At 40.3% G+C, this 23,653-nt stretch overlaps 1 protein-coding gene across 3 annotated transcripts in view; it reads left to right on the plus strand.

The window, feature by feature from the left end:
- The window catches only part of LOC127469156 (uncharacterized), a 643,570-nt gene that overhangs the window by 130,191 nt on the left and 489,726 nt on the right, over positions 1-23,653 (plus strand). The window contains exon 6 of one of the 3 annotated variants that reach the window (XM_051783176.1): positions 14,810-15,304. The exons of the other annotated variants lie outside the window; for them this stretch is intronic. Within the exon in view, the coding sequence (XP_051639136.1) occupies positions 14,810-14,848 (39 nt within the window). The 3' untranslated portion in view covers positions 14,849-15,304. Of the gene's footprint in view, positions 1-14,809; positions 15,305-23,653 lie in introns of those variants that run through there. 3 annotated transcript variants of the gene reach the window in all.

A 23,653-nucleotide genomic window follows, 5' to 3' on the forward strand; every position in this document is an offset into this window, starting at 1 on the left:
CCTCTTTTGCATTAGTGATATTATTTTCATGCCTTTGCCCTTGTTGTTTTAATTTTAAATGTGGGGAAATATGCTGACTTGTACCAAGTTTTATGTTCCAGTAAAGCAGAGATTGCAAATAGAAAGAACAAATGAATTCACAGTTGGCTAGAGCTAATTTTGTGTAGTTACCAGCTTACATCATGGATTTCTCTGCCAGTTAGCTGTTTGAAAGTAAAATAGGAGGCATAGCATTGCCTGAAACTGAGGGAAAGGTTGGAGATTCAAAGGAACAGCCTCTTCACACCATTGCCAAATCACCTCTCATTTACTTTGCATTTGCAGGTATAAAATAGGACACAGGTCTGATGGCTGCTGACAACCTTCCTCAATATTTGTGGTTTCCCTTCAAAGGTTTTATTTGCTGTGAACATTTTCTCCTTGAAATCTGCCGTGAGGGAGAAAGTTGGTGTAAGACGTGGCTGTGGAGCATCTCGGAGTTGGACTAAAGGGCCTGTGATGAGGCTCCCCACCTCTCCAGTGCACCTACTGCTGCTCGCAGGGCACCCCAGAAAAGCCTGCCTCAAAGCAGCCACCCTGCCTGTATATAGATGGCAATGCTTGAAGCCAGTGAGAACCTTTCCCAGAGGCACGTTCCTGGACTAGGTAACCCCTGCTCCACATCCTTGACCCTCTTCCCCTACTCCCTTCTGGTACCGCTCTCTTACCCATCTTTTCTTCTGGTTTAGCTGCTTTTTTCTCTCTGAAGACTATGCAGATGCACAATTCCCTCTTGTTTACAGTCTGTCTTAATCCTGCTGTGAAGAGGGGCTTCTTCCATTGCTTTGCTCCCTTGTAATGCAACTAAGCCACCACCAGCCTTATCTAAAGGAGGGAGATGGTTTATCGCTGGAACTTCTGACCTCCAACCCCCTCCTGCTCTTACGCTCTGTCAGCTACAATTCTTTAACATGAACCTTTAGTGGATAAACAGTTAACATGTTCCTACATTTCTCAAAATGCATGGAAAGGGACTTGAATGATTTGTGGCAAATACGTGTGTTTGCCACTGTATTATTAGCATAGCCTTTTCCTGAGTCCCAAATGCTGGCCTATTTGCCCTTATTGGGCTACTGTTCTACTTTCTCTTTATTAATTTCTAAAGCAAATTTGAACTATATATTAAGTGCTACAATAACTCTGTGTAGACTAGTGCTTTCTGACTTCAGTTAACCTGTAGAATGGATTTGTATTTTTCAGCATTTCCTTTGACCCACTTTGCTGAATTAGTTTCCAGTTTCCCTGAAAAAGACTGTCTTGCCTCCCTTCTGGTTTTGCTATTTCCTTTTGTTTGCTGAAATATTTAATAAAAAGTTGCATCAAGTCAAAACCATAGACAAAAGTGCATTTGGAGGAAATTTCATTGGCTGAACAATACAGAAGATCAGATTTGGTGACCTTCATTTTTAGACATATTTTCCTTAATTCTTAACTGAAGTCAATTGTCAAGATTTTTTTTGTTTGCTTGATTGAACTATTTACTTTAGGCTAGCTGAAGATAAATCCTTCTCTTGTTCAGTTTTTACTTTCTTGATGCTTGTGATTGATGTCATCATATTTCTTTTTTTGGTCATTCACAGAGTGTTTCATAGTAGAAGCATTGCCTGGTAATAAACTAGTGAACTGCCTCCTTCTGTATTGATTTTTTGAGAGCAGAAATGGCATCTTTCATATCTTCATGGTGTTATTTTAAACAAAGTTATTTTAAACAAAGAAGAAAGGAAAATGAGATTAATACTCTCCCTATCCCTTTGTATCATCTCTTAAACATGTGGTACAGTGTTGGAAACAGTGAGTAATCCTCACCTTCACAGCTCCGCCAGCCAGAGCATTTCATGTGAGAAATGTTGTTTTGCTGACGCAGGGCCCTGCTTACTCCAGTGGGTTTCTCTTTGTGCCTTTTGAGATGCCAAAAATCTAGTGCATAGGTCATGCAGAGGGAAATTAATTTGGTGCCATCTCGTTTCAGCTCCTGCTTATCCTTATCATGTGCCTGTGCCCTCCTCCACGGGCTGGCAGGGCCTCTGCGGAGTGGTCTGTGACAGGAATAGCCTGGAAAGTTGCTTCAGGCGCGAGCAGGGCTGCCTCCCCTGCCCTTAAGAGCTGGCTGGCTCCACGCCTGCCCTTGCCACATGTGCCCAAGCCAGCCGTGTCATACTCCCTCCTCTCCTACTCACAGTGTTCCTGGATCATTCGAATAATGTTGCCTTGAAAATGCAGCATGGAAGTTTTAGAGGATGACTTCAGGCAGGGTTTACATGTTAGACACCAGAACCTGCTTGCCTCTGTACCTGCTCTGAATTTACCTTAGCTTCAGGGAAGTGCCTATGAGTACAAACGTGACCAAGAGGAATAGAGTTGGCCTGTATTGTTTGGAAGAGTGGCATGAAAAGGGTGCAGAGGATGGTTGTGTCAGGGTTGGAAGTCTTGGAGTAGCTGGAGCCGTGTCAGCGCAAACCATATGTAAGAGACTGGGACAAGTGTGGTGAAAGCCACAACAGAAGATCCTCTCATCTCAGCACAATGCACCTATACCAGGACTTTGTGGTATTGCAGCTACGTAAGTGTGGTTCAAGAATTGTAAAAGAAACCCCTTCCAGATATCACAAATCATTCTCCTTTTGAAAGTTCTTCATTGTTTCAGTCTTCCCACACCTCCCAGCCTCAAATGCTTTGCTTCACGCTCTAGTCTAAACACAATAAATCTTGACCTCATTTTTTCAATCTCCTGTTGCACTCAATCCCTATGGAGACCATGGCCTGCCTTTTGTATTATTTTCCTGCTTTCAAGGTATGCCTACGGTTTAGCAGTCTCCTCATTCACACCATTACTCAAAACCAACATCTTTCTTTGTTTCGTGTGAATTTGACGGTGTGAAGTCTGTGCACCAGAAACTGAACTGTAACCATCAGTTGTTTTCTCTATAGTTACCAGTAAGCAAGTCCTCTCTAAGTATGCATGTCTCCATTTTGAATGCCAAAAAGATGCTGATAGCTTCTAAGCCAATCATCTATATGCATGTCTCCATTTTGAATGCCAAAAAGATGTTGAGACTTCTAAACCAATCATCTGTTGGTCTGACAATCATCTGTTGGTGTTTAAAAAAACAACACCTTCACTTGAGTAGGAACCTTGTCCTTCTCTTCTCTGTCTACTGTTTGAGATTTCACGTGGTATCTATGGTAGTTAGGATATTGCAACATTGTTGGGGCCATACGGAGATACCCAAATTTGTCCTAGTCCTAAATTTAAAAGCAGCTTAATTTCATAGAGTTAGCTAGTTTTGAAAATATTTAAAGTCTACACATACCTGGATAAACTTTAGAGGACCTCTCTTAGCTCTTATTTTAGGTATGTTTCAATGGTTATGCTAGTGACCTTTTTCAGCATGAGAATTCATGTTAATTCATGGCAAGCCAGAGCATTATTATAAACCTCTTGACTGTTCCGTTTTTTAGGGCTTTGAAATGTAATCAAAGTGGATTTATCTGATACTGAGAGATGAAACAGTTACCAGCCTTAGGTCTCCTCCCTTTAATTTTTCTAGGAGGTTACTGCCAGAGTAAACTGAAATTGGAGGTGGTTTATAGTCATGCTGCAGCCTGTACACTGCACTTGCTCAGGAGTTTATCCAGGAGGATCAGCTGATCCTACTGCAGGATGGTGACCTCTGGCAGAGACACAGGACAGAAACAGCTGCTTCAGCTCTCCCAGCTAAACCTGCTTACGGCGATGGGTGGGAGTTGTTAGTACCATTATTTGTTTAATTGTAGGGCTAATAGATTTGTGTGTGTGTGCTTTATTACAATAGAATACATTAAATAGAAGCGGAGGGAAAATTGAGTGTGCTACTTGGGAGCTGGTTCCCAATTATTATTCCTTTCTATTAAAGAGACTAAAATGAAAAGTAACGAGAATCATACTCTGCTTTAAACTTTCCAGTAAAAAGGCAGCCCTCCTTGAAATGTCTGGTGCTAGGGGGGTGCGCAGTGCTTTTAGGAATACAGGGCAAGAGTGAATTTTAATTAGCCTAGTCCTCTTATTTTCCTCCAAATATAGATAGGCTTAGCTTTCTCAGCTTTAGTACTTGAGAATAGGCAGCCAAGTGTGCTCTGGGAACTATTTACTAGGAGTCTGTTAGAAAAATGGGAATATAAAAGTTATTTCTATTTTAATAAAGTCAGGATAAAGTTTTTAATGCAACCCCACTCCCTTCCATAATACCCTTTATAAACAAAATAGAGATAAAACAAATACTTGCTTTGCAAGCTACTGCAGGGATCACAGTGGTATTTTGTACTGGTTTGTGAAGTGCTGTGGGAGCTACCTCCTATCCTTGGGTCTGCTGTGGATCTGCAAGGGATGGTCCTCTCAGGAAAGAAGCTGAGGGCACTTGGCACTGGAAAGTATCTTACCCATACTGGAGATGGTGAGAGAATTGGCAATGAGGAGGTGACTAGTCATTCTGCAAGGCCTGGTCTGGGGCCAGTTTTCATTTTCATCTTGTTCTCTTTCTGTTTTTCTTTCTCTCGCTTTCGTTATTTATACCAATGAGCAAATGTTGCTTATTTTTAGCAGCCTTTCCATTTTGACCAGGCACTGATCCTAAGTAATGGAATACTTGTGGCCCTCCCTCAGGCACCATTCTACCTCTAGTAAGAGCAGACAAATGCAAGCTTTGGTGTAGGGAGTTATTGATTTGCTTCCAGGCAAGTAGGTGTGTGTGATACATATAAAAGGTGCCCATGCATCCCATCTATTAGCACTCCAACATCTTATCAAATGGCCTTGCATGATCTGCCTTGGACTCTTTGCGAGAAAAATATTATGTTGTGTACCTCCATAAAGTAAGCAGCCTTGCAACTTCCTTATTTTAGAGGATATAAACCCAACCCTAAAAGCCCAAACCCAACCAAATATGCACACCCATTTCCACAAACAGAGCTAGAGCAAAGTCCTCCCTTGAGTGCAGACAGTTTCAGTTCTGGGAAGCAGATGGATCAGTTAACAGAAGGAGAAGTAAGAGTTACATAGGTAGCGCAAAATGCTGTAAGCCCCATTTTTATCCTTTTCTAATTTAGATCTTATATCACCAGGTTATTGCAGAGACGCTGTAGTGATAATAGAGTCCTGAGGGAAGCAGTTAGGGGAGGGCATCCACTGAGGTGTGGATGTCTGGGGAGTCCCTGCCTCACAGATTAGCAACTGGCAAGCCACATCTTCCACTGAGTGTCCTAGCAGCTTTATGTCTACTTTCCAATTTCCTCTTCTAAACTCCTTTAGGCTGGAAAAAAAAAAGTAAGGGAGAATGTATCCAACTTGGCACAGCAAAGTTTATCCTTTCCTATCTTTACTCAAAGCATATCCAAAAGAACTTCAGAACCAAGAAGGAGTAGGTACATACTTAAACTGCAAGGAAAGAGATGCAGACTTTATGGTCTTGCCCATCCATGCTAGTCCTGCATCGCCCTCAAGTACAAGGGATTTTCTGGGATAGCAAGTGCCCTTGGACACTGTTGTCTGCTTTGCATCAACAGCGCTTCTTTCCTAGACACATTTGTATTGCTGGTGGTGAGGTGCTTTCTGGCTCATGCCTATTTCAGTTCCAGCTTGAAGGAAAGCAGGTGAGGAGATTGTCCCACACTGACAGTGTCACTGAGACCCCACCCAACCTACAGGTATAGCTGCATAACTGCTTGGTCCTCTCAGTAGGATCTAGCTTAGTTTTAACACATTCTATAGGTTTCTGTCTTCCTTGTTTTCGGGCCTGACTCATTTTGATAGGGTTAAGAACCTACTTGCATGCATGCTTATGCTAGCAGAGGAAACTAATTTTCTGCTAATGGAAGGACAAGAGGGGCTAGGGGGACATTAGTCCGGCACAGCCAGAGCAACCAATGGCCCTGTGCTTAATTTGCTAATGCCGTGTCCACCCACTTTTACTACTGCTGTGAAATTACCATTGATTGCAATTGAAATATATTTGAGATGGGGAGGAGAAGAAACCTTGTTTAGGAAACAAAATTATGCTGCCTTTGAGAGGGACCTAGGTACCTTTTCTACTATAGATCTTTGTAATCTTTCCACCTTTTCCCCTGTTCCAGTTGCTGATGATTTTTTCTGTACTCTGGTGGATATCTTAGTTGAACCGAGTCTCCTCTTTGCCAAGTCCCTGTTTTGGTACTGTCATTCAAGATCCAGTTCTTATTAACTATCCTGAACTGGTGGAAGGGGGGAAGGTATCTATTCTGAAGCTACTCTCTTAAGTTTAGCCATATTTGTATACTATGATCTGCATGCCTCTTCCCCCAAATTACTAAAATTGCAGCACAGTTGTCCAGGGTTTACTTTCCAGTAAATGACTCTTATAGTTGGTATTCCCATTAATGACTATCTTAGTCTGAAATGCAGCAAGACATCTAACATGAGTGGGATACGATACCCACCACAAATAAATACAACACTGCATGTTTTCATATTTTCAGGTAAGCAGGCTGGTGTTAGGGAAAAACGTTAGTCTATTAACACCTCTGCTCAAAAGCAAGCTGACTTCCTTTCTACATGGAATAATTATTTTTTCACATAAGTCCTTAGTGCCTCTGCTTTGCTTGCACTTGTAAGTCTCAAACATTGCAATACAGATAGCCCTTTATGAGTGGAATCTGAGGTCATGTGTCTGCATTTAAAATTTAAAATCACTGTGCATGGGCTATCGTGCACTGGCTTGTGAATGCTGTAAGTGTAGGGGCTGTGGGTCCATATTTCAGGTGTGAAGAAAGTAGGGCCTTTTTTAGCACTTAAAGCTCATGTGTGCAACTCACACTTATGAGTACCTTTGGCAGAGCTTTATAAATTCTGTCAATTCATAGCTGGCATCTCACCATACCTATGGTCAGGACTACATATAAATATGTATCTGTTCTATACATAACAGAACCATTTAGAGCATCCCTACAGCATAAAGGTGAAGTGAACTTGGGCACAAAATTTATTATACCTTTGTGGAAGACCTGCTGGGGAGAATACTGAAATGCCTTTTATCTGCCACAGTCCAGGGTTCACCAGTCATGTTAGGTGTCTGGCAATCCATGTGTCTGTTTATACAGTTCCAGCAAGGATTAAGGATCTTTGACCAAAGACTGTTCAGATACAGGTGATGGTGGGAACAGTGATTGTAACCAGCATGACAAGGAAATACCAGAGATAGGAAGGCTTGTATCCTGGATCTTGAATCCTGGGACTTTCATGGATAAAAGGTTGCAGCTGGAGTTGGAGAGGTTGTAATGACACACAAATCTTTGGTTTAATCATCTTCTAAAGTCGTGCCCAGGGTTGGCTTACAGAAGATGAAAAAAGCTAATGAACCCTGAGGAGGACTGATCTGCAGCTGTCCTCAATAGCTTCCTTGAAGGAGATCTTTTTTCATTGCATATATAACCACTCCATGTTGCTGTTTTGAGCAGCTGTGTCTTGGCTGCTCTGATATGCTCATTGCTGGAACTGTGTCTTAAAACTCTAGCCAACACCTGAAAAAATATTATTTAAGGTGGCATTAACATCTAGGTTCCAGCCACAGTTTTGAGCTGAGCACACTGCAGTTGAAATAGGAGAGCCTGTCCGTGCCTTAGAAAGCTTATTTTTCTATCTGCAGACACTTAACTTTGAAAGAGGAAATGGGTTAAGGCGATCTAGCTTGTTTCATCCAATGTGAGCTGGCTAGATGAGTCAGGGAGATTCTTAATAGGTGTGAGATTGCAGTAAGATTGGAGCAATCTGGCAGAACTGTAAGAAATCTGATTTAAAACCCCCAAATGTCAATCCACACTCCGTAGCAGGGCTAGGAGAAGGACCTCAGGAATGGAGCATAAGACTGGATTTCAACTTCTCTTGCTGCCCTTGCCACAAATTTTTGTGTACTTATATATGCTGTATACCCATATTTCACTGCTCTGCTAGACTAAGAATTTCTATGTTGTGTTGCTGTATGACAGAAACTGTTAGTCTTGCACCAATAGCACAATTTACAAAGGACATACCCAAGTGATCTAGGGTGACTGTAACTATGCTGGTGGAAAAATTTGAATTCAGAAATTGAAAGGGCACATTCACAAAGAAAAAAGTTGCATTACCAACATTTGTTAACCAAAATACCATAACTAGCTTGGGGTAAGAGTTTAAGTCTGTCTTTTGTGGTAACAGGCCTGTGTAGAGAAACTGGGAGAGTACTGGGGTGAAAACTGCAAGCTGTTTGAAAACAATGTTCGATACTACGGCTATGTTTTTAAATTAGTTCAAGTAAGGAGCCTTTTTGTCCTAGCAAGTATAAAGTATTAAATGAGATGTTTTGCAAATATTAAATATATGCTTGTGTTAATATGTTATTGGCTAGTTAGTATTTTGAATAAAGTTGATAATCGTGAAAGCTTTAAAAATTAACTCTTTGCAACTGATCATTTAATTACGATTGAAGGCAGTGAAGGAAATCTGAAACATTCAGTAATTTCAGCAGTACAACTGAGGAGGCTATCTTCTGTAATTCTCTAATATTTCTGATGCAAGAACAGAGACAAGGAATTTATCTTAAGCAATTGCTTTTGGAAAAACACCCTTGCTGGTAATTTCTTTTTTATTCACAGAATACCTAAAAGAAGGGAGAAATTAGTGAAGAAAAAAAAAAAAATATTGCAACACACCGCTTAAAGGTGTTAATATGACACTAATGAACCATAGCCTTTCCAACTCATAGCTGGCAACATTATCACCCATCTGTTCCGAGCGGGATGTGCAAGCAGAAGTCAGGGCTGAAAACCCTCCACCTGTTTTCAGAAAGTGAGTGAGCACACACTGAAGTTACTCAGCGTATTCGTTCTGTCTTCAGCAGTCTGGGTGATGTTGTTACTACTACTTTTCTGCTGTCTCATATCTCCCACCGCCATGTGCCAGCTGATAGGGGAGCTGTGACATACCACACCCCCGCGGCTGGGAAGGGGGTCACATGGACTGGTCTCATCCAGAGCACTTTAAAGAAACTGATAAGCTCTATCTCATTTAACTTGGCCTTTGGAAGACGCTTGTGGAAATTTCTGCAAAGGAGGTGACATCAGTTGTTGTCACAGCTGCTGTGTAAGTCTGCAAGGCTGTGTCTGTTCAGTATCTGCCTGGGGTGTGTATGTGTGTGAAAATAGATATTGTTAATAGATTGCATTTAAATCAAACCCAGTTCATATGAAGCTGGCAAGGAAGTTTGATCGCTCAGAATAGGTGCATTATCATTGAGACTTGAGGCAATGATGGAGTATGCAAACTTAATAAAGCACGAAGACGTCCAGCTTTGGAGGGCCAGTGTTACATTTGAAACAAACCTTCTCTCCGGGGAATTCCAAGTGTTAGCATGTGGGACATACTCCAGCTGCTAGCTGCTCAGACTTAAAATAAACCAGGCAAAATCCCGTATTCAGGCTCTACCAACTGAGGCAAGCTACTATTGCAAACATTTCATCTTCCTTTTTCTTCCAGTTGTATCTAAATGACAACAGATATTTTTGAAAGGGCATTTGAACCTTAGTATTTCACAGAGATTTCCTTGTGCTTCTCTGTAGTGATGTGTTTCTCAACACAGTTATAAATTTAGCAAAGAATCTGATTTGTACAGGTTGAAACACTGTTCCAGGAAGGCTGAAATTAAAAAAAGAGTTAGAAGGAGTATTTCTAGCTTGTGTGACAATGACATTGCTGCCAATACTACTGCTTTCCTAATCCTAGATACTTTAAAAATCTCAGCATGACTTCATTTACACAGAACTGTTTGCCTCATTGAACTGTGGAGACCCTTTTCCTTAAAGAGAAACACATGTGACTTAAGGGTGATTTGTTTTTTTCTTCTTTCTTAACATATTGAAGAGGAAATAATTTAATGTGGAAGACACCATAGCAGGATTCCGGGGAAAAAAAGATGTCTGGGAGATGTACGATTGTTTGACAACTAGGATATGAATAACTTTGAGGAGGTCTGAAAATAGACTACAGTACTGTTTTCTTTGTCTTGTGGTTTGAAATTTGCTTCAGTTTTTTTTTTTTTTAATTTTATGTTAATAACCCTCTGACTATAATTTATTTCTAAGGTACTGAGATGCTTGGGAGGGGTGGGAAACAATCACTTTAATGCAATCTATGCAAATATTATCTAATTTTTTTCAACATTGTCCTATGTGAAACTTCATTCATCAAGACTACTCAGTTTTTCTGTGATAAAACCTGTTGAGCAACATAATACACAACATTTAGGAATTCAGTCCTCTTATTACTGTCAAAGCACAGATATTATGCTCTACCAGTCAGCTTGAAAAGTGTGCAAGTGACTGATGTGACTAACCTTCCTGTTTCTTTTCTTCTTCCTTTAGACACAGACACACAAATTCTTGTTCAAACCAACAAGATTATCCAGGATATATTTATAAGGGTTAACTCTGACAAGCTTTGGTTAATCATATACAGTGCTTGGGATATCTTTTGAAGGTATCCTGAACACTGTGCCAGAAGTATTTGTCACTCAAACTATTTATAATTCTAGGAGTTTGGAGGGCAGATAGATGCTTATGCTTTTTCATATGGAATGACAGCTCTTCCTTTATACAAAAGGAATTGGCTATGCCTGTATGGATATGTCAGGCAGATCTGGACCATGCTGTTTTTTTGAAATGCCATATTTACATCCTGGATGCACTTCTTGTCACTTGATTAACCTTTCTGTCTCACAGATGACATTGTAGCTCTGTGAATGTCAGCTTGTTGTCTGCTGGACCTCTTGTTTCTGTGGATGGTTGGAAGAGGTCGGTGCAGGGTAACTCAAGAAACATGAAACTATTGTCCATATAGTACCTCCACTAGGAAATCTTCAAGGGCTCTCAAACTGAATAAAACTATGAGCTCTACTGTTAACCTTTTTTTTTTTGATGACGTGCAAAACTATACTAAGGCCAGTCAGCCTTTGAGAAGTACACTGATAAGCATCACAGATTTTTTTCTTTATTTTCCTAACCACCTCAAGCAATTAGTTTTGAAGATTTCTTGGCAAAGTTTACATGTAGGTTATCTTTCCCTCCTATTCCTTCTTATGTCTCTTGAATTATTCTTAACTCTATGTTTCTGGGAATCGCAGGCAATGTATAGGCACAACGCCTGCAGCAGGCATGCAAGGAATGTTATGAGGGTAGCAAGCTTCCCATTTCCCTGGTCACTCAGAAGATTTATGTGCCAGTATAATGAGAATGAATGATGAGCTGTTTTTCATTGACAGAGACTTTATCGGTCTGTCTACGCACAAGAGGTTTTGAAAGTTGATAACCTTTGTGCTTCAGGTTTTGTTTTGAACAGATGGAACAGGAGAAAATAGTTATTGGTAGATATAAAACTGGACAAACAAACTGAAGGGTATTAGCCAAGCTCTGGCAGTAAATCTGAAAATCTGAGCTATTTATACAGTTGGAAACAGAGTTGGGATATTTTCATTATTTGGGGACACAGCATGGACTTTTATAGAGTTACAGGATGCTCCTGCCTAGAATTTCAGTCTATTCTATTTTTTAGGTTTCTGTGAGACAATGTGATATATTGCAGCTTTGGTCTGAGCACTGAGTATAAATGAAGGGGCTGATTTTGAACTCTGAAACTGAGAAGTCTCTAGGTCACTCTAAAGTTGCCCAGACACAAGGCATGTTAAAGTATTTTTTTTGCCATTCAAGAGCAAGATAAAATGTCCATAGACAGAACCACTATTACTACTATATAAATTATTCACTTCAACACCTTTCTCATATCATATCAAGTTAATGACCATTTTGTGTGTCTGGTATACATCCAGAACCCCTGTTGTAAAGTCAAGGTTGTGTGAGATATCCCAGTTTGCATTAGTAAATGCTATAGGACACTATATTATTTTGACAAGTATCATAAAGCTACATAAATAGAAACCATACTTTTAGGATTTTTTTTCCTAAAGGATACAAAGTAAAGATTAAATACCGAACTGTGATTTTTATATATATTACATAACCACCACCCCTTTATGTCATAGTCATAAATTCTTGGGGACCTGAAAGATAAGAGCCTGAAATTTTTTGCTTTTATATACCTAAAATGTAGCAAGCTTTAGAAAAAAAACTAAGTATTATGTCTACTGGAACCACATTAATTCCAGAAGAAACCTCTGTCTTCTCTGGTATTTGATCTCCTGATATCCACTCCTTAAAAGTTTTGGTATTCTCGAATGTTCTAGCAGCTCCATGTTATAAGCTTTTGAGGCTGATTTAAAATTTCACCATGCATTTTTGCAGTTTGATAAAGAACTTAACCTGGGACTTAAGGGCTTAGGTCCTATTCAGAAGTTGCCCATGTGCAAAAACATTTTTCTGAAACATATGGGAAAGAACTGGGTGCTCTTACACACATGCCTGGAAGATAATTGGAAATCACTGTGCTCCATTTTTCAAAAATAGGATCCATAAAACCCCCTCCTGGAATGACACAAAGCACACACATTTTCTCTTTGGAAGGCATTAACTTGGCGTTTTCATGCGTACCTACAATATGGTGGTTGGAAAGGTATTTGGAAGTGTTCCCTCAATAATAGTCTCATCACCATCCTCATATCTGTGTTGGCTGTATTGGATACAGACTATTTACCTCTGTGCCGTTGTATAGCAACCCGTGAAAGTTAGAGACAGAACTGTGTACGGTGCTTAGTGATGGCAGCCAGGCCAGACAGTGGCAGCCATGTGGAGATTCTTGTGTCTGCTGTGCACAGTCATGGACAGTGGCACTTGGCTGGGGGTCTTGTGGGGAGAGGAGGCAAGAGGTCCAGCCAGAACAACCCTGTTCTAATGCACGGTGCAACCAGGGGAGAAGAAAAAGGAACAAAACTGCTTTCTTGGGAGCTCCATCTTTCCTAGGTGTGTGCCTGTGCCTAAATTATTTCATTCCCTGAACTTGTAATGGAAAATCTTGCATGATTACAGCTTAATATACCATAGTCTGTATTTATGACTGAGTTGGCTTGAGTTAACAGTACCTTTGGAGATACACTGCTAGCAAAACATGCACCCCTAGCCAAAATATGCCTTTTATCAAGATGGGTTAGGAATATCCAGTGCTTCCCTACAGGCATGCTGCTACCTGTAGGTGAATTTAATAACACTAGATCATTGTAGTGTGGTTTTTACTGGCTTTTTTTCTTCATTCTTTTGAATCTATTTACTTAATCTTCCTACTATCAAGAGAGAAACACAACTACGAATGCAAAAGCAGGGTCAGATGGTGAGACTGGGTTGAAAGAAGGTATTTAGATTCTTAGGATGGTGCTCAAAAGAGCTGTGGGCTCAGCTATGCTACACAGCCAAGTACACTATAGAGATCCCTGAGCTAATGCCATGATCGGAAGCTCTGTTAGTGTTGTTCTGTTCTCCCTGGGCTAATTAACAAAGGTGCCTCTCAGCATACCTAATTAGCTCCGTTCCTGCAGCATCCTCGGGGGCAGGGCTAATTAGCGTGGGTGCTTTGCTATAGAGACAGGGCTATATTGCCTCTGGGATCTAAGCTAGCATCCGTGCACGGCATTGCAATGTACCGTGTAGACAAGCCAGTTTCCTCAAAGCTACCTCAGGATCTCTAACAGCCCTTTGCTGTGTAGACTTGCCCGGTGCATTAATGAGACCCCGAAAGCTTATGCAGGGAGAAGGATAGCAGCTTGGGATGTGGGCTAGAGGGTAACATTCTGGGAGACAGATGTTTCGGGATGAGTCCCAGATTCATTTGCATTTACTTTACCTCTGCATCTACTTCTTACCTTTGGATTAAAAGTGTTGTTGAAAGTCTTCATCAGCTGTAGTAAAGGCAAAAAATAGGCCTATATTGAGGCACATGAAGTCTGAACCTGCTACCTTGCAGCTTGCTTGTTTTTTGCTTTTAGGTTCTCAGCTAAACTTGTAGCTACTAAAATATAGTTACAAACTAATGAACTGAAGCATTTTTAAAGCATATTTCCCTATTGCTGTGGTCAAATAATAATGACAACAAAGTATTCTTTATGGTTTACAGACACTGCTTTCTCTGATCTTTGCAAGCTTGAGTAAGCATAGCTTCACATGAGCCCCTTGATGAGGCAATACAACAATTTTCCTAGTACAAATACTAAATCTGAGATGTGAAGACCAGCCAAAAGTAACCTGCATTTATTAGAAGGAACATGTACTCCCTCGTTTAACTTATTCTTGCACTGTGCTCCTCAGAATTTTCTTGTACCAACATTTTTTTTATCAGCACTATTTTAACGTGCTGATATCAGGTGATTGCAGGTTCAGTTTAGCTGAGCTGACTTGAAAATGTTGCACTGCACTGTACAAGAGCTGCAGAAAGGTGGCTTATTATTCACAAAGGGGCTGTACACTGTAGAGGGCTGATAAACAAATGATCCACTGTTTCTGTCCTCTGCTTACAGTATCAGTAGCAACAGGCTGCACTGATACCTTCCCTGATAGCTCAGCCTTGCACAGAAAAACAGCGTCATTTGTGGCTGCAAATTCTACCCTCTGCATGGAGTCCTTGGGGGCTCAGCACCTCCCAGAAGCTCAGTGGGAAACTCTTCCTGACGAGTAGGAAAGATCTGTCAGAGACAGCCTAATATGCCTCTTAATCTTACTTCACTTTATTCTCATCATTCTAACAACCTCAAAGATACATAACATGCAGCTATCCAATTTTCTCTCCTTCCCACAGGGAAAGCCTGTGGCTACACCTGCATCATATCTGAACTGATCTTGGGAGTGGTCTGAAGCCTGCAGTGCTCATTGTGTCTTGCTGCGCAGAGTTCATGTTGTCTGTGAGCTTTACCTCCTCTGGCAAATGATGGTGCTGCCCATTTGTGAAAGACCCATTTTTTTACTGGGAGAACACAGTGGAAGACATGGAAGGTACCTGGTCAGACAAAGGGAGGTGACTGCTGGAGTTCCATTGCAGCCATGTATGCTTGACATGCACAGATCAGCCAAGAATGCATATGAGCAGGTAAAAAAATCTAGACTTCCTAACCATGTTCTTAAATTCAGCCTCAAGGATGAACACTGCCTGAAAGAGAGAGCAGAGGTGGCCTCTGCTTCTCTCACTTCCAGTAGGGAGAAGTCCTGTGAGAGATGCTGAGCCTTTGTAGCATTTCTCTAGAAATGCAGGCAGGAGAGGGGTCTCTTGCAGCCAAATCACCTTGTGGCTGTTTCCATATCCACCTACCAAACTCTGCTGTTGTGCAAGAGGGGCCATTCTTCCTGATGTTCCTTCTTGGATCAGCTGTAGTTAGGTGCAACATAGGAGTTTTCAAACAAGAGGTCACCAAGACCTCCTAGTTAGAGCTATTCACAACATCCTCTTCATAGAAATGACTTCTGGCTTTAATGGATGATTGTGTGCCATCAAAGAACAGCATTATTTACATGTATGCATCCTCCTTTGTGGATATTGCAGAAATATTCCTGTTTGAGCTATGTGCAAAAGAAATCTGGGATTAAAAAAAAAGCCCCTCATGAGCAGAGAGGAACAAAAGACAAAGAGATGTGTGTCTCAGCAAGACTTCCACAGAGAAGCCTCAACATGTGTGCCAGGTGAAAAAGAATAACAGGATGACTTCAGTGTTGGCTTGCGATGGGCAAGGGTGGGCCCTTTTCATCACAGTCTGGCAGAGAAACGTATAGCTTCAGCAGAGGGAGGAAGTATAGATCCTTACTTCAGAAATATAAATCCTTTTTTAATAAGTGACTGAAACCGCATGAGTAAAGAAGTCTTTTCTAAAGAAAGATGTCTTTCGTAAAGAAAAACTTCTTTCCTGATCCTCATATCTTTAACTCTTTCCCTGCCTGATGGAATGTTGCTATTGCTTTCACTTTCCTGCTTTGTTCGGTCTCCTGTGCGTTTTGTGGAAAGAGTGAGCAAGCTGTGTTGCTTAACACAAAGAGGTCTCCAAAAGGTCAACAATCACACCTAGACCTACACCAGAAATAACTGCAAGACAGGGAAGTTGCAGAATGCCCAGTGGCCACGTGATCCTACAGGAGCCTCAGAGGAGGGCTTTTAAAGGAAAAGGCATCCATGTTCTTATTGAAGGTGATTTTTTTCTTTCTTGTTTTTTTTCCCCCCCGAGGCTTAGGTTCCAGTAACAGATTCATCTTGCCTATTTTGAGCAACGCATCTAGTCACCTAAGCCCTGGCTGTAGTCAATGAGGCTAAATAAGCACGTCTAGAGGACAATTCATCCCATGTGTGTTAATTTGGAGAGGTGGGTGTGGTGGAAATGAGTGCCCTTGGGAAGGGTCTGCCTGCTCCTGATGACCACACTAGGGGACTAGGCAACTTTCTGGGACTGTTTTTTGTTTCTGGCAAAAATTTGAGTAATGCAGTGCTGCCTATAGTTTTGGCTGAAGTAAGGAAGTACTGGAAAATACAAGAAAGAGGTTGAAGCCCTGAACATTAACCAGGTATCACAAAGGTGTATGTAAGGGTCCATGCCTCTGAATAAAGGGTGGAGATAAGAAAAACATTTTTAAGTTTAATATGCTTGTACTTGAACAGTTGCTAGCAGGATTTGAACACAAGATAGGAAGTCAGTATTTGCGTACTGGTTTTGGTCTGTTTCTGTTGAAGTTGTGATCGGGTTTAGATGCTATTACAATTTACAGAGAATACGACACCCTTGAGAGTGATTCTGTAGCACAGATAAAACATAATGAATCACCTAGTGCCATAGTGCAAAATTTTCCACTCCCCTACTTATGTTTTATTTTGATATCTGCAATTCACCACTTTAAACAAAACAAATGGTTTTTGATTTGCTTTGTGCAATGAAAGTCAAGGCTAATTTTCATAGGAATATTTAATTTAAGTACTGAGATAAGAGCGACCAACCGAGATTCTGACAATTTTATTAGTGCAGTCTAGTGTATAAATCTTGTTACAACAACACTTGCCCTGAATAAAAAGCAGGTATGCTAGCAAAGACAAGAGATTTCCCAGTCTAATGCATCCCAGATGATTCCAGTCTGGGCATATTTGTGCAATCTGAGTGAGACTGGCCTTGCTCTCTACTGCTTTTGTTGGACCTGGTGGCCAGACGACGCTCAGCACCAGGCAAGGCTGAGTCTGCTGAGCTTTCAGATGCTGGGGAACTTTGCTGAAAAGGGAAAGACTCATGAGAACAACTTGATTCTCTGCTTTTCCACCAGTGGCTAATTTTAGCAAAACTGTCCTTAGCACATGTGTGTGGGAGGGCAGACATTTCCTTTTTACATGACCTTACTTTGTATAAAACCAAATCCAGACCAGTGATTTCTCTCTCCCTTCCTTCTTTTCAAATTCACCTCACTGAAGGCAAAAAAAGAAAAAACCTTAGAGAAATCTGGGGTTTGTGTGAAGGAGTAAATTTAAGTAGGAAGCAAGTTAGCAGAAAGTTTCTTGCTGAAACTTGAAACTATACCAAAACATTTGGTCTAATGTCCCAGAGCTGTTTTCCTGCTGTTCTCTTCATTATTTGATTTATGAGTTTATATGTGCCTAACAGGTAGAACTCTGGGCTGGAACATATATTTTTGTTCGGGTTGCAAATCCTTCCTGTGCCCCCACTCTGCTTTTCCTGCTCCCCATGGTAGCAGAAAAATTAGGGCATGTTTATAAAGGTACTGTTTTCTTCCTTGGCCAATCGTGCTGGCTGAATGACTCATAAACCAAACACTGATAATATCAGCTGACAGTTATTTAAACCTGAGGTTTCAGGTTAAGGAGTAACAATGAATGCAAATATAGCTGGTGAGAGGCTGTTTGTAATGCACACGTGTGTGTTAGATCTTCAGAATTTTTAAGGATTGTTACCACAAAGCTCTCTAAAACAAAATTAGAAGATACAGGGAGTTCATTCTAGGGTATATGTCTGTTTTGACGATATGGAGGTGTACTTGCTTCTCAGGTAACTCCCAAAAAACCTGCAGCTGATTCCTGAGCTCAGTAGAGTGAACACCTCTAGTTTTCCTTGCAAACACCTCTTGTTAGTAACAGGATTGCTGGTCACTTGTGACTGTCTCCTGAAAGAGGAAGGTATAGTATGGTAGTTTAAAAAGACCGTAGTGTTGTGTAAGTGCCAGTAATTAGTTAAGCTGTGCCTGGAAATGCCTCCATTTGGGGCATGGTCTTCTCTGCTCCAACCCACTAGTGCATTCCCAGGAGCTAGGTCATTGCAGAGACCACTCCAACAGGCAGGTTGCACACAGCCACCCACTGCCACCATCTGAAAGAGGGAGCTAACATAGACATGGGCAGGAGGGTTCTCAGAAATGGCAACAGGCAGATTTCATGGTCTCATTCTTTCAATGCAGCAATATCAACTATGGCGCTGTCAGAAGGGTTTCAATTTAGAAAATCTCCTGCTTTTTCTGTTAGGGTAAAAAATGTCCACTTGCTCCTCGCACAGATTTTCTCACTCTGGATGTACAGGTGGCTTGAAATTATTTTTTTTTATTTTTGACACCTCATTGTATTCCTCATCTTCTCTCCCGTAGAGAGAAGAGAGCTGCCTTGCTGCTGCTGAGCTACCTCTTCCTAGTCTTACTGCTAATAAATGATACAAGAGCTTAGGTGAGAAGACTCTTGCTGAGCCTGAGACCGAAGCAGTGAAACACCAGGGAATATACAAAGCCAACCAACAGCAGACAGGAATCATCTCAGTTCTTGTCCTTTCCTGTAGTGGTAACAGGAAATAGAAGAGCCTCTGGGATATATCCTCACTTTTCCTCTTCTTACCTCTACGTCAGTGTATCTGTTTCTAACATTCATTTCCCCCTAAGTGCTTCTTTACCCCCAGAAGTTTAAGTGTGCACATTTTTTCTAGGGAATCCTGAGAGATTATGGTCTAGATTTAAATAATATAGGAAGCAAGACTGCTTAGTTTAAATATGGATATACTTTGGCATTTACTTTCTGCTTTATGGGTTTTTCTTCCCCTAGAAAATCAATGCATAATAGTTTCGCTAAAAATGCTACTCTGGACAACAGAAAGAAGTGAGATTCTGCTTAGACAGTCTGGTAGGTGTGTTAATGATAGATGGATTACTGCATTCATGTCATCCTCTCATAGTGATATTTTATTAAATTTTGTTGTTTTGGGTGAAATGGGGATTGGGGATTTTTTTTTTGGAAACACTAGTCAGAAGCGTGGGATGGCATTGAAAGGAATGGTTGGGTTTGGGCCTTCTACCTGTAGACCTTCTCCCTAGTTTGTGATTTGTTGGCCTATATCACTTGACAGAACTGATTACATTGTGTTAGCTACATTGCACTGAATTGTATGTTCATTAAGGAACAGAGAGACCGATCACATCAACATGTATTACCTTTAGGCTTAGTCTTGACTGGGGTTATTAAATTAAACTACTTTGTCAACAGGGCGTATAAACACACTGAAATGTCCTAGAAGAATTTACAAATTGTATAATTAGTGTTTGGAGTAGCATACTTTTAGTACATTTAATGGCTAACTCAGTGTTTGAAACCAAGCTAATTAAGTTCTAATCTGGACAAAGGAATTAATTTCAATCACCCAATCTTCCATTACGTGTTCATGAAAGATTCATAATTTCCAGGAACAGGAAATTCTTAGAAAAAGCTGCAGATGAATATTGTAAATTCTAGGACAAAACTTAAACTTTATCAGGTCTTGTTTATACAAGTCCAGTTCAGCTGACTCAAATTGTTCATCCTTGTAGTGTGAGCGTGACCCAACTGAGATATGAAACTGGAGTTATTTTTCTGAAGCTCCATCCAACTGTACTTCACAGCTGTATCTTTTTATCTTCTAGTGTAATTTTGGACAACAATATAGTAGAAACCAATACAGACCTCTATGTCTGGTTGCTGGTTGTAACATACATGTCTATAAAGTGGTGCAGAATCCTGTGGGCAGCTCAATTGTCCGACTTCCTCCATGTTACCTACTTTATATTATGCATTCACAGCATTTTTAGCTGTTTTTCCAGAAGCTGATCATGCTAGTATCACCTTGCAGAAAAAAAGCCACAACACTTGAAAGCAGACAAAGTCTTGATGAAAGTTCACTGTACCTTCTTTGAAAAATCAAATACTTCGGCTTTTTTTAAAACTTGTAAGGAAAACCCCTTCCCAGGGACTTCATAAAATTTTATAATCCTCAGTCTGCATAATGACTGATAGAAGGTGGAAACACTTTAGTGACCTGGAGGTCATCAAAGTTACTTATCCAAATAAAGATCAAATAGATGAGGTTTGTTACATGGAATAAGTGATAAGAATGAGGTGTTCAATACAAGTGCTTTGAACAAGTTAAGTTATGCCTTCTTCCCCCTGCAGCATCAAAGAGTTATGCTGTAACTGTTGCTTCCTCCTCCAAAACGTTTTGTTCTGGTTTTGTGCAGTGTGAGTTTTGTAGGGCATTCTCTCTCAGTGGTGGGAAGGGAATTCTTTGTGTAACTTATGTTTACTTCATAGGAGTCAAAATTTGTATAAAATTAGTTTCAGTTTGCTTTGTGAGGCAGTGGCAGCAGCTTAAAGTGTAAGTACCATATTCGTGCTGGATTGTAGTGGTGATCTGTAAATGTGTTCAGATAAAAGGATTTCTCCAAATTGGGAAACACTTTTTCCCAAGACTTGTAAAAACATAGTAATAGTTTTCTATTCATGTACAACCTAGCATTCAAATACAGAAAAAGAGGAGAAGGAATCAAGATGCAGTGAGAGCATTCGGTGGTTATATCTGGCTTGACAGATACTACGTGTTCTTGTAAGCCTAAATTCTGAACCAAAGGAAACTGCAGACATGCAGATAAACAAGTGATTATATCTAAATTTTCATTAATCTTGTTCATTAGTCTCTATTCCTGTGCCTCTGTTGCAACTACCTTTGCATGCTCTTCTAAAACTCCTCTAAACTGTCTCCTTTTCAAGAGTTCCTTCTAATAGAAATGCCCTTAAGTGAGTCAGTGAAATATTTACCAAAAATTCCCTAAATACCCATCATCTCATGGTGGGTAAATACTATTGCTCAGGGTACATGCAGTGTGATTGATGATAACTTGCTTTATTTCATTATTTAAAACCTTTGGAACCAGATTATAAAACATTCCTAGCATGTGAGTTTCCTGTGCAATCAGTAGTTAATGATGATGATATCTGAAGCAAATCTTTCAAATTCTTTGGTGTTTTCTAATCATATTTAATACTAAATTTTTCATTTGATATTTCCTGCAAGGAAGATGCTGACATTTCTTGTCTTTACTGCTACACTTTGCGAGTCACACAGAGCTTGGATCCATCCACTAGCAAATAGTATCATTACAAGGACTTTTTCATCATTCCAGTTCTTGGATGGGAAGAGTCTTTCTATGTGGCTTTAAGCCTCTGAAGTCAGTTTTGGGTTTTTGTTGAAGGCCACTCCTGGAAAGCCTTCTGTTTGTTCTTCTACCTTGGTTAGCAGGGACGCTAAAACAGGAGTGCAGCTGTTCATATGTATAAATGGGCAAAAATATCGCATTTTGAAGACAGCTAAATCCTTTCAAAGACTGCTACTTCTCTCCTGAGCCAATGTGTTTTGTGAGCAGTAGGCTTTCCCCAGAAATGGTTAGGACTTCTAAGTTAATGCTAGGGCTATTGTGGTAGTGTGGGACTGGATTTGGAGCATACTGTGGAGAGGCTCTGGCTGTCCCCAGCTCCTTTTTCTGCTCTGGGAGGTGGGGTGGGTGAGGAGAAGGAGGAAAGAGCATGTGATCAAGAAGAAAACAGGAGGACGTGAGTAATGGATGACAGAACTGAACTTGGCACAGTAACAGAAATGTGAACCAGAAGAATCTCCTAAACACTCTATCAATGTTTACATGGATGGGAGCTCAGGTGGAGGTGCAGTGTCCATTCTCTACAAAGGGCTGATATACAATTGACTATAATAGTTAAAACAGAAAGGGAAATGTAGCTTGCTCAAGTGCCAAAAGGACTCTGCAAGTGAGGAGTCAGGTGGGCAAAGATGACCAGGGTGGAAAATAGGCTTTTACTGATGGGGACATACATATTGGGACACTAGTAAAGCAACACGTTACATGGAAAATGAATGCCATGAAAAACATTGGGAAAAGTGCAGTTTTAATAACAGAATATAACTGCGTTATGTTTAGCAGATGTCTGCTAAGGTATTTATCTTACCACCTGCAAGATTTGCCACCAACATAAAACCTGAGAAGAGATGAAGGGATGGTGCCAGTAAGTGCTCTTTTAAGGAAAGTAAGACTAATATTAATTTATTTATCTCTGCTTAATGTAGTGTCCAATATGTATTTGGTGTCTTGCAAGAAGATCTGAGACAAAATAATAAATCCATCCGTTGACCCTAAGAGATTAAAATTCTGTTGCTTCTGACCTTTTCTCTCTCCATTTTATACCACTGAGCATCAGGCTTTGACCAAATCCTATTCACATCAGTGGGATGACTTCTGTTGGTTTGAGTCAGGTTTTTGTAGGAACAAACCTTGTCATAGTCTCTTACAACATTTAATGTTAGCTTTTAAGGTCAGCTTCAGTAACATTTACTGACAAATGTTGAGAATCAAGTCCTTACCCACCAATTTTTAAATATTCAGATAGCAACACTGAATTTTGACCATTGTTCCTATCCTCTTGTATGACCTAAAAGAATGCCAAGTGACTTTATACTATGTCTGAAAATGCTGTAGTTTGCTCCTAATGGTTCTTCTAGGCTGTGAAATGATTTATTGAGACATGATCTCTATCAGAGAGATTACAGATCAGAAGTAGTCTGATTAAAATATTTGGCAGTTCATGTTTGCTTTAAGATATGTTAAGAGACTAAAAGAATGATCTAGAAAAAGAAGTTACTGTAATGAGTAAAATATTTTTCTTCTTAAATGTTTCTAAGAACTTTTTCTAAATTATCCGTTTCACCTCTTCAAAGAACTGCCAAATGAATACCAAATAAATCCTTTCTGTTTTTCTGACTCATTGTGTATCAAGGTGATAGCTAGCATGCTATCCAGATCATTGCTTCGACTGGATAGTTTGCTCTCTGGCTAGCTTACCTCTAAGAGACGTGCTGGCATGAAATTAAAACTGTAGCAAAAATATATAACCTAGATATAAATCACTGGTCTTTAAAAAATTATTAAATTCGTCCCTGACTTAGTATACATCATTTTTTCAGGTCTCACAAACCCACCTACATTTAGGTGTCATGGAGGCCACCTAAATTTATAAAGTGCTCTGAGTTATCTCAAGGTATTTACACAATCGTAGCTAAATTTGTGTTGCCTAGATTCAATGCAACAAACTTTGGAGCGTGTGGTCACACTTTAAGACTTCTGCAGTTCATCAACAAGCCAAGGCTTTGGCCACGTGTCCTCAGGTGACTGGTTGGGTAACATTTCTATACCTCTACAGAAAAATAATAGGTTTGTATAGAGAAGTGTGTAAATAATAGGTGTTACGGTTATCTTTTTGCATTGACATAATCTGTTAAACTGTTAAACTGGCTGTTGAACATATTAGTAGGCATTA

This window comes from Manacus candei, unplaced genomic scaffold, assembly GCF_025592945.1.
Source record: "Manacus candei isolate 608988 ecotype Guabito, Panama unplaced genomic scaffold, ASM2559294v1 h1tg000017l, whole genome shotgun sequence".
Lineage (NCBI taxonomy): Eukaryota > Metazoa > Chordata > Aves > Passeriformes > Pipridae > Manacus > Manacus candei.